The sequence below is a fragment of the Tiliqua scincoides genome, chromosome 7 (genome assembly GCF_035046505.1).
Source record: "Tiliqua scincoides isolate rTilSci1 chromosome 7, rTilSci1.hap2, whole genome shotgun sequence".
Classification (NCBI taxonomy): domain Eukaryota; kingdom Metazoa; phylum Chordata; class Lepidosauria; order Squamata; family Scincidae; genus Tiliqua; species Tiliqua scincoides.
The window spans coordinates 69,336,017-69,348,072 of record NC_089827.1 but is presented as its reverse complement, the minus strand read 5'-3'; the positions used below and the strand labels follow the sequence as shown (position 1 = coordinate 69,348,072).

The following is a 12,056-nucleotide window of genomic DNA, read 5'->3' as shown; positions in this document are numbered from 1 at the left end:
GGGCTCACAATCTAAAAAGATGCCAAGGAATACCAGCAGACAGCCACTAGAACAGACAGTGCTGGGGTGAGGTGGGCCAGTTACTCTCCCCCTGCTAAAAAAGGAGCACCCACTTGCAAAAGTGCCTCTTACCCAATTAGCAGGGGTTGATATGAACAGTCCATTCACAGCAGGATGCAGATTGGGGCCTGAGCGGAGGGGCAGCAAACAGATGCCTGCCACTTTCCTGCAATCTGGGCAGAGCCAGCTTCCTTCCAGCCCCTTCCTTCTTTCATCAAAGCAGGAAATTCTGGGAGTGTGCCCTTTATTGCAAAAGCCTGCCTGGTGGAAGGAGCGAGGATCGCTGCGTTCTGATCCTTGGAGCATGGTGATCTGGCTTCCTTGCCTCCCTCCACTGGGCACTTTAAAAGATCCCCATGGGGAAAGGTGCAAGATCACTCTTTCCTCCATGCAGTCTCTTAAAACAAAAGAATAAATGTAGAGCGCTCTGGGAATGATTGTGGTGTGCTTCACATTTCCTGCTGTGATTCAAGAGTCTGTACAGAGGAAGGAGCCAGGTAAGGGGGGGTGTACAGTGGGGCTGGTCGGGCAGCAGCAGAACTATGCACTGCTTCTGACAGCCTAATAGCTTCAGCCAGTCCTGAGTATGCATTGTTAATCTAAGCAATTTTTCAGTGTTTGTTTATGAGTAAAACAAAATCTTCAAGGGAGAGTATGGCTACACTTCATGAATTAAGACTATCCTGCTGTATGTGATTTGTCTTCAGTCCTCAATAGCTATGTACACATGCAGAGGAGAACCCATAATCACAGCCAGAGCTGTCCTTGAATTTTCTACTGCAGCAGCTTCTAATAGCAAGCCAATTTGGAAAGGAAAAGCCTGTGCGAGCACCGGAGAGGCTGAAGGAGAAACGACCAATGCACGTATAGCTGTGTGCTGCCCCCGTACATACTCGTACAATGGTGTGCATGGTGGCATCCTAAGGATAACTCAGTTGTAAGGGGAATGCTCTCGCTATACCTGGATCTTGTAAGACTACAATCCTGGGCACGCTTCTTTGGGAGTAAACTCCTTTAAATACAGTAGGATGTACTTCCAAGGAAACATGCATAGGATACTTTTGTAACAGACATGATTAATTTCACTGCAAATTGTGTATATCAAGCTCAGTCCTGGAAATCTAAAAAATCATGGTTTTAAGGGAACAAACTCTATGTTAAGCATGTTATGTTTTCACAGGCATGGGAGTCACTAAAACAAAACAAAGCCAAAGCCTTTAAATTAAAAATGTAATGTCTAGCCAAGCTTTACTTTGGCTCTATAATTAATTTCTTGTCTAATTTACCCTAATTGCTTCCAGAGCTTTTTGCAAATTAGGAATAGATAGTACTTTGATTTAATACTATGGTGGAGGAAAGAGGAAAATAATGGCTTTCCCCCTGTCATGAAGGATTGCACCGATGCGCGCACAGTTCAGCTTATGCCTTAACTATAGTTAAGAGGTTGGGGACAGACCGCAGGATCAGGCCCACTAGTGGCTAATGGGGAGAGAAAGCAGTATCTGTGTCCCATGAGTCTGGGAATCACATGGCATGTCCTCTTCCTCTGCCCACGGGCAGTGGGCTAGTCTCCAATAGGTATTGTCATGAAGCAGAGGTCTCTGGTCGACTCTCATATTTGCAGATATGAGATGCCATGCAGGAAGCAGCCGCAGCGCAAGTGTCAGCCAACTTGTTCCACTGCAAAGGGGTCATCTGGTGAGCAGTCATGGGCTCCCATGAAGGTATCATTAGTTAAGGACGTCAGTCCTGATGTCGGCTGTAGTCCTCCAGGCATATCCATGGAAGAGAACTGGGGAGAGCCTTTCCCAGAGCTGGTTTCCTTTCTCCCCAAACTGTCAAACTAAGTATATCATATGCAAATCTATGTACAGTATGTTTTCAACAACATTAGCTCACATCTCAGCATAAGTGCATGTTGTTTTTCATTCACGATGGTGACTAACAGCCCTGTCCTATATCCTGCCCCACAGAGGGATGCAGTGGCACTGAAACTGCTGCATCCTATGCAGGAAAGGAGACTGCCGGCAGGGCACCGTGGAGTAAGGGTTGCCCTGGGTAAACCACAGCACCTGTAGTGGGGCTGCTCAGGCTTGTGCCAGTAAAATAGCTAGTGCAGATTGAAGCAGCCTGGTGTCAGGAAATCCGGCTGGGGAAGGGGGATAGGATAAGGTTGAGGCTTCTGTTGTCATTCCCACCCCCTCCTGTACAGATCCACATCCTCCCTCATCGCATTACACTCCTCCCTGCCTCTGTTATGCCCTCCTGCTGGCCCACGGAGACCTCACCTTCTGCGGCAGGCGCAGGTCATTGACTTACGACATGTTTGTGACAGTTTGTGGCATAGGATTGTGCCATAATTTTTTGTATTCCTGGTGCTAGACTGCTGTCCTGCCTCCATGTCACATGCCAGGCAAGTGTGGGAAGATCCATAATGCAAGGCAAGGATGGGAAATTCATGGCACTGTATTTCATTCCCTGTTGGGAGGGAGCAAGGCTTTCCTAGCTTGTTTTTTCTAATTGTCTCAGTGTGTTTTGGCTCACTGACTTGGGCACGATAGATGGTGGTTTGCAGTCTCCTCTGTGTTGGATGCCCATTCTAAAGGCAGGAGGAGTTGTGAAGCTGGGACCATTGCAGTTACTCAAGTAGGTGATTGGCTTTTCAAAAAAGTGGCCCGATTTATATTCCAAGTGTCTTGTCTCATGTGTTTATTGGGTGTGAGTGGTGGCCGTACGGCTCCGTTTTGCCCCTCCCTACCGGGAATGGCTTCGAAGGGAGGGGCCACTCGCCCACCTCCCTGCCAGGCTGAGTGCTCCAACCCCCTCTAGCTATGGCACCAGTGTGAGTGGGCAATGTTGCTCATTGTTGTTCTCAGTCAAAGAGCTGACTAGCTTGCTATTCTCTTTGCTACTACACAGAAAAAATCTTGAATATTTAGTGCATCCCTAATCAAGGATGACATATTTTTGTGAGATGCGGGCAGAATTGTCATCTGTCATGAAGAACTGAAAGTTGTTTCTCAAAAACCTTATATGTTCCTGTCTCTGATCTTGTACGTGTCCGCTAATATATCCATAGATGTAAGCAAAAGATACTATTAGATCAGAGCAGGTCTGATCTTTTTTTCCCCTTGTTATAACTTACGTGCATCCACATTTTGGGCTAACTGCCCAGGACTGACTTATTGTGCACCTTTCCAGAGATGATTTTTTTAATGTGTGAAGTTAGGAAGTATTATTCTTACAAATGTATTCACTGATTTGATTCACCACTGATATTGGGGTCCACCTTTAAATGTTTTGTAACAAGCAAAAAAAGCACCAAAATTCCATTTTCCTACCTTCACGATATTAAATAATTATAATTTCATTCCACTTGATCAGTGTTTCTTAAACTGTGGGTTGGGACCCATTAGGTGGGTCGCGAGCCAATTTCAGGTGGATCCCCATTCATTTCAATATTTTATTTTTAATATATTAGTCTTGATGCTCCCATGGAATGCAACTGCATTTGGGGATATGTGACAGACCTGTACTTTTAACAAGCTACTATGCATATTCTTTCAACCATGGTAGTCAATGGGACTTCCTCCTGGGTAAGTGTGGCTAGGATTGCAGGCTAGGATTGCTAAAAATTTTCCTGCTTGATGATGTCACTTCTGGTCATGACATCACTTCCAGTGGGTCCTGACAGATTCTCATTCTAAAAAGTGGGTCCCAATGCTTAATGTGTGAGAACCACTACACTAGATTCCTTTATTCACCCCATCTAGTGACTGAATGCGGTGTAGTGTCTATACCAGTGCATTCTGGGGAGACAGTGGTGGAGCGAAAAACCTGGAAGTGGGTCTTTAAAGCTATTTTTCCACTGATTTGGTATCCATTGATTTTGTGGGTTCTGGAAGAGAAACCCAATGGATAATGAGGCACGACCTGTATTATTTTACACACACAGTATATCATATATATCACAATGACTTCCAGTATTTCTGGGGCTGCAGTGCCTTTGCAACTCAGAAGTGAGTGGTGGTGATACGGGATGTGTAATGCAAGGACATCACTGACCATTTACTTGTAGGTTAGGGGATCTTCCAAAGAGCGGTAAGAGGGTCAGAGTGAGCGGGAGGGCTTTTTGCATGCACAGTTTTCACGTGCTGCAATTTTGCCTGCCACGCTGAGCCTTTTGGTGCTTTTAGGAGGCTAGTGCTGCAGACTCCCTGCCGGGGCAGTAGGCATCCCCCAAAGCTCTAGCGAGTGCCTTGTGATGTTTCACTTTGCAATGCATGTTTTGGGAACTGCTGGTAACAAAACGTTCACAAAGAAAATCAAATAAATAAATGACTCCCTGGCAGTTGTATCACCTGGTACGGGAGGTCAGCACGTCACCCCCGTGATGGACCTCCTTGCACGTGATGGGCGATGCACCATTGCCCCGCCCCACTGGTGTTTTGGCTATAACCTTTGCTAGAATAGAGATATTTCAATGTGATTTGTTTCACTGCATTCTGCATGAAATTGCGCATCGATTGATGTACAACATGATGGTATTCTCTGAAAACACCAAGATTTAAAAAATTGTGACCAGTAGTGGTGTGACATACACAATCCCTGTGCACATCACCTGGTGTAGCTCATACCCCCGAATTGCCCCTAGTGACGCAGCTGCTCCTTGTGCCTAAAAAGCTCACTATTGGTCCAATCCATATTGTTTTATTTGATTTTAGCTTCTTTTTAATGTGTGTGTTCTGGTTGTAAGCTGCATATACATGATGGGAGGGGAAATTATGAGGTATCTTTTTTTATTATAATAATACTTGTCTGTGGAATATTATTTTTCAGTGCTTTGTATTTTTAGCTACATGAACATGTTTTCAAACTCCTGCTTCTTTATTTGACTTTGATTGCCAGAACAGCCCAAAGCAGAACTGCTTTTCAATCTGAGGCAATTTGTGTGGGCAAAAAATTTCTTCTTTTAAGTGCACTTTGGCTAGTAAGTTTTACAGGTATTTTGTGCTACTACCGTGTTTCCCCGATAATAAGACACTGCCTTATTATTTTTTTTAGACAGAAAAACACCAGAAGGCTTATTTTCAGGGGAGGGCTTATTTTAATGAACATTGACAGCAATTTTAATAAACAGGTAAATGTGAACAAATCATGCCCCCTGAGTGCTTCTTTTATCCTCCATCATGCCCCCTGAGTTCTTCTTTTATCCTCCATCATGCCCCCTGAGTTCTTCTTTTATCCTCCATCATGCCCCCTGAGTTCTTCTTTTATCCTCCATCATGCCCCCTGAGTTCTTCTTTTATCCTCCATCATGCCCCCTGAGTGCTTATTTTATCCTCCATCATGCCTCCTGAGTTCTTCTTTTATCCTCCATCATGCCCCTTTTATCCTCCATCATGCCTCCTGAGTTCTTCTTTTATCCTCCATCATGCCCCCTCACTCCCGCTTACATACCGGGTTTTTATGTTGTCCTGCCTCAGCTCTCCTCCGCGGCACTGCTCTCAATGGCGCCAGCAAGCAAATCACTGGGGAAGAACAGGATGACGCGCTCACTGCTGCAGCTCTGATTGGATGCAGCTCGGAGCGCGGCGTGCGTTTCACCCAGGGGGGGGACGGTGCATACAGAGGGTACCGCAATGTAGCGTGTAGCGCAGGGGATCACCTTCACTACAGTAGCAATCTCAATAGGGCTTATTTTCGGGGGAGGGCTTATTTTAGAGGAATCTTACACAGTAAGGGGAGGGCTTATTTTCGGGATAGGTCTTATTATCGGGGAAACACGGTAATTAGGCATCAGACTTATGGCCTAATCCTATTTGATTGAGGTGCCGGCGGGACACGTGCTTTGGTGACAGAAGCATCGGGATCCAGGAGGAAGTGCTTGGATTTGATGTGCAATACGCAACATCATGCTCGCCAACACTGCCAGCGAGCACAACAAGGCCACCAGCACAGTCACGGAAGTTGTGTGTGCTCATTGGTGATGAGGAAATTGCCCACTAGTGCCAAGTAAAGCAGCAGCAAACTCAAGTAAAGGGTCTGATGGTGGGAGGAACAGAAGAGGGTTGGGAGGAGTGGGGCATTTCCAAGTGCAGAAGTGGATTCCCATGCTTGACTCATGTTACATTGTGGTGCTTAATGACTGGATTTGATGACTGGTGTCATATCCAGATGCTTGACTCTATGCGCCTGCTTCTGGTCACTGTCCTGTCTGTGCCATGGTCCTCAACAGATGGTTCCTTCACTCAGGTTTGATTGAGCCATTCACTGATTTTGGGCAGGAGGTCTGGTCTAGAGGGTAGAGCCTCCATTTGCCTGAAGATTAACATCCACAAGGTCGCCAGTTCGAGGCCACCGGCACCGTGCGACCTTGAAGCAGCCGGCAAGCTGCAGCTGAGCTGTTCCATCTGCTCGGAGCGTGGGAGGATGGAGGCCAGAATGTTAAAACCAGATCGGAGTGTAACATCTTGAATGTGGTGGTTCTTGAAAGAGAGAACCTTCTTTCAATTTGTAAAAATCCCTGCGTGGATTTAATAAGCCTGCCTGTGTAAACCGCCTTGAATAAAGTCTTGAATAAAGACCAAGAAAGGCGGTATATAAATACTGTATATTATTATTATTATTATTTTGGGGAAAGGAACTGAACCAAGGCTCTTCTCATCTGCTGAGAGACTTAACTGAGAATTCCCTCTTCTCCCAAACTTTTAGTTAGACCTGTCGATACTGACACTGATGGTCATCTATTGAGCAGATGTGTGTACATTGATCAGTACATGGATCTGTAAGTGCACACATTGAAACAACAGATGTGATCTTTTTTTAGTGCAAATGCACTTATATGAAAAGTTTTCCATAACATTTTTCTTCTTAAGTTGAAGTTGGAACCGCAAAACTTATCAAACAACTCAGGTTTAATTTTTTTTAAGATGCTGCTGGAAAAGGCACAGTGGTAAGTCCACAGGAAAATTTACCTTAGAAACAAGTTGTTTTATTTTTTTTTTTCTTATTTTTTGCTCTGATCAAAAATCTCTAGATCATGCACATCAGTGCTTAGCTGCAGTTTACAGCACAGTATTAGACAAGACTAAAATTATTTACCAGAATTCAATATTTGCTCTTGCATCTGCTCTTCATTTTGCATGTATACGAATTTTAAATAGCTCGTGAAACAGCTGTAAAAGAGTCTGTATCTTGAAACAGAAGGGAAAAATAAAATCTGCATTGCCTCAATAGATGCCAATATTAAAGCTTCTAATAAAAGCCAAAAATTAGTTTTGAGGTCCTCTAATGAAGAGAGCCAGCGGAACATTTCAAATAGCCGAGTGACATAAACATCAAGCAAACGTAATGCCTAACCCAGAGCACTGAAATAAACAGTGCTTAGTTGTATCAGTATGGGCAAACAATTTATCTGAATTTCATAACAGAGGCTTTCCAATGCATGAGGAATAGAAAGTGAATATATCAAAGGACAATTGTATGAGCATAACATGGAGCAACTGGATAATTAATTCGCTGCTCATGCTTTTTTTGGTACCCCAGTGTTGCGGCATGTTGCTGAAGGATGCTCCTTTATTTTAAGGACATCAGTTAAATACTCTTTAACAGCCAGGGCTGTTCCTATGGATCAGACAGATCTAAATGATGCCGTGAGGCAGGGCTTCTCAAACCGGGGCATCAAGACGCCATGGCCAGAGGGCCCTGGACTTAAGGGGCGGGGCAGGGGGAGGCAGTGATGCGATCCTCAGGTTTGCGTCGCTAAGGGGGGTGCAGGGACTGGCGTGTACTTACCAGTCCCTGCAGCAGCCTCCTGGAGTGCGGGGAGCCCTGCGCAACCATCTGCAGGGCTCCCCAGCCTTCTAAAAGTGAAAGCTCAGCAACTGCGCTCCACTTCTGCGGGAAGGGGGCACGATCGCTGTGCTTTCGCTTTTAGAAGGGCGGGCTGCCCTGCAGATGTTGGTGCAGGGCTCTCCGCACCCTGGGAGTACATGCCTCCCCCCTGCCCCCACAAGAACTTACTGCATCTCAAACTCTCCTAGAGAGCTTGAGAACCACTGCCTCGAGGGATTGGTGCAATGGCCTTCTGGGACCCGGAGAGCTAGACGCAATTGGAAGGCGCTTCCAGCCACATTTGGGAGGTCAGGTGGGGCCCTCCACCATAGGTTCAGAACCTGCCATGAGTCAAACTTGCGGGTTCTGAACCTACGGATTAAACGGGCCCACCTGTATTACTAAGTTAATGCAAGGTGAGAGCAAAACCTCTTGCCTAGCCACCCTTATTCATAACTCTTTGCATACGGACTCCTGAAGACTTATTCCCACTTTACTGACATTCTCTCCTACAGCTGCTTTTCTTCTCCAGTTTGGCTTCGTTTCCCTCCACTGTGCTGAAATTATTCTCACAAAAGTGCTCTTCTCCCTGCCAAACTGAATAGATCCTTTTTGACCCTCCGTTGCACTTGACACAGTTGATCATTCTTCCTGACTTGACTCACTCTATGGCCCCAGGTCTCTGCAGTTCTGTCCTCAGATGGTCCTCTTTCTACCTATCTAATCATTTTCAATGTTTGCGCAGGAGGAAGCTCTTCCTCTGCTTTCCCTCCCTCACCCAAGGCCCTCAGGGAATTGTTCTTGGTCCTGTGCTGCTCTCTCCCTCTCTACATTCTGTCCAGGCTGATCTCATCAAATCCGTGGCTTTCAGTTTCTCTGTGGGCTGATGACATCCACCTCTACCTCTCTAGACCAGAACTTTCTCTCTCTATCCAACTGTTCATCTTTCAAAGTCTGCCTGAAATGTCTGTTTGGCTACCTCATTGCTCTCTCACAGCACATTCCTGTGAAAATCCCTGCATGGCAATGCAGCAGCGCTGCAGGAAATTTATGGCTGCTGGAGGTTTCCTCAGGTTAAGGGGATATTTGTCCCTTGCCCCTGGCTAAGCCCCAGCAACTGCAGTGGGTCAACTTGGACTTGCACCAGCTCATCCTTCCACTGTATCCCATGGGGGATTTTTGGTTACTGGAAGTCTTTGCGGGGTAAGTGAGCATTAGTTCCTTGGCTTCATGGTAAGCCCAAGCAACCAGTATAGGTCAGCTCAGACCTGTGCCAGTTCAATCACTGGTAGAAGTCTCAGTTGATTCGTGAAGGCGGATCAAGCCTGGGAAGAAGGTCAAGATTCTGTTGTGCACTGCCAGCTGAACCCGTCCCCCTCCCGGATTTGATCCTTTCCACCCCTGTCAGTCCCATTTCACCCACCCCTCCCCTGTTCTGTCTTCTCCTGTCCACCCTTCCCCACCCCATTCCACCCCCTGTGCAGCCTTACCTGCTCCAGCAGTTTGTCGGCTCTCCACCAGTATGCAGGAGGCTGCTCTGTCCTCCCCACCAGTGGCCCATCAGCACACACCAGCAGAGGCTGTTTTGCAGCTGCTGTAAAGCAGCCTTTGTCAGCACAATGTGTGTTGCATCAGTGCCCGGCCCGGTTAAGGTTGGGCCCTAAAAGAGGGTAATAGAACTTCTACTCATGTAAGAGGCAGTGCATGTTTTCTGCTGACTTCCATTCTGTCTGCTGTTCACCTTACCAAACCGTACACCATTCCCAAGGATCACTCTCAGTATCTGCTTTCTGGGCAACTTTTTTTTGGAGTGGGGAAGCCTATTGCACAAGCAGAGCACCATTCCAGGTTCTTCAGATCCAACCTGATACAAATCTTTCCATAAGATTGTACTATAAAGTTAGTTATATATTTGGCCGTGCTTTCTTTCTATATTTAGTGCTTTTAGTTGTGCATGGTAACTGCTGATTCTAAATGCAGTATGTTTTTTTTAGATAATGCTGAGCTTCAATTTAGTTAAGTCCAAAACAATGCATGACATGTTGAGTAGGAGTAGTAGTGGCAGTTTGTGCTTGTGAGGCTTTTCTTTGAAAGAGCAGTGACAAAAAATCAACCTTATCTGCACTTGGGATCTTTTCCCCTTGTAAGTGTGTGCCAAGAGAAGGGGAGGGATGCCTCTGGATTCCACATATTGCTATGTTTAAGAACGGCAAAGCTAAATAGCTAAATAGTCCCACCCCTCTTCAGGTATCAGAGCAACTACACGAGGAGGTCCTTTTGACAGGCTACGAACCAGTTTACTAACAGCACAAGCCTATGTATGTCTTTCTAGACATAAGACCCATTGAGTTCAATGGGGCCTACCCCCAAGTAAGTGTGTATAGGATTGTAGCCTAATGGCCCAGTTCTGTGGGCCTTGTATGGCAGCGGATCTTCCCATCTGGTGTGGTGTTAAAGGCCCAGTGATGGCACAAACATTGCTCCACCATCATGTGTAATGGAGCCGCTGTCAGAAATGGTGAGTGGCACCCAGCACACACCAGAACCTCCTGGACACTGTGATGGATCGGGTAGGCAAGCAACGTGAATGGTTAAGGGGAGGTTTGGGGCTGGGAGGGAGAGGAATCAGGGTGGTTCAGAGGAAGGAGGGGGGTCAATCTCACCAGCAGCTACCTGCGCAGGATGATGTCTCCTCTTTCATGTCCTCATTTGTCCTCTTCCTCTCCTTGGACAATGCCAGCTACATAGCTGGTGTGGGTCAGAGAAGACCCAGTGCTGCCCAGGCAGCCTTCCAAATGTTTTTTTGTATCTTTCTTTGGCCTTCTGGTTGCCCCCCTCTCTACAGCATGCAGTACTTGTTCTGTGGACACAGTTGCATGCTATGGAGTGACGTGGGTTGGCCTGTTAGTCTGTTAGTCTGCTTCCCCCCCACCATTTTGGCTCAGCCCTAATTTTTCCAACTGTTTTATTGCTCAAAGCCCAAGTAAGTTTGAGCAATTCGGAACCCAAGTTAAATATTACTTTATTGTTGTTCTTGTAGCTGCTTAGCATCCAGGTCCTGGATTTGTCACCATGTTTACTGAAAGAGCAAAACATTGAGTTTTCAGTCATGCTGACCTTTTCCAACCACTACAGTGACCATAAAAATTGCTAATATTGGCAGTTGGGCCACTCCTAAAAAAAAAAAATCCAGTCATCTATAACAAAACAGCACCATGAAGCGTAGGCTGTATCCGTTGCGTAACAGCACGTTGTGTCAGTGTTTAGGAAACTTGGTGAAATATTTCTGCCTCCAGAATTGGAGATTGGAAAAGTGCATATTTGAAAATCCTACTTTCTTAAACTAGATGTTTCTAATCAGGAGCTAAAACGAACAAATTAGCCCAGATATGTATAACTGTAGAAATGCTTGCCCTAAAAATGTCCCTTTTCTGCATATATCAGTGTCCAACCCAGTTTCTTAAGAAGTTCCTTCTGCTTTTCTCCGTTAAGCACTCTTATAGCAAAATCTGCAAGAAATTCACTCACCCCTGTTTTCCGGTTCGCACATAAACATGTCTCATTACATCCTACGCTGCCAGCGCTTGCATCAGTAAATTTGCCTCCAGTTACTTTATTTTTCATAATCAAATTCTTAAGAGTACATTCTACAGCAATGTTTTTTTTTTTCCTCCCATTTTTTTTTTCACTTTAAAATGCAGGGGATTGCTGCTGCAAGAAAATAGCAGGTTTTCAGAAGCACTACATTACTACAAATTGGCCATTGGAAGCCGGCCTACGTTAGCCTGTAAGTAAAGCTGCGCGTTCATTTGTTTTTACAAGATGTGTGCCTCCCATGCTGTGTTATGCGTACCATTTTAGAGGAGACAGCTGTAAAATGCATTTAATCTGCGCTGCCATAATTGTGCTATATGTGAGGAAGGCTTTTCACACTCATGCTGGTATTTTCCATTATACCTGCCAAGCCCTCCACCCTTGGTCCGGACGCAGGAGGTCTTTCGCAGGCAGGCCTCCTTCTTCATTTGGGGCAGAGCTGCCTTTTCTGTTGCAAGAACCCTTTCTTTGTTCCTCAGCCTTCTCTGCCTACAGGGATATGCCAGATTTGGGTTAAAGTGTTTCTCATGTATCGGAACGCGACTTAAGGGCAATGCAGGAATTGT

At 45.8% G+C, this 12,056-nt stretch overlaps 1 protein-coding gene across 2 annotated transcripts in view; it reads left to right on the top strand.

Moving 5' to 3' along the window:
* Window positions 1–12,056, top strand: part of TMTC2 (transmembrane O-mannosyltransferase targeting cadherins 2) — a 211,871-nt gene that overhangs the window by 142,381 nt on the left and 57,434 nt on the right. For both annotated transcript variants that reach the window (XM_066634177.1, XM_066634175.1), the window contains exon 5: window positions 11,598–11,683. In XM_066634177.1, the coding sequence (XP_066490274.1) occupies window positions 11,598–11,683 (86 nt within the window). The remainder of the gene's footprint in view (window positions 1–11,597; window positions 11,684–12,056) is intronic.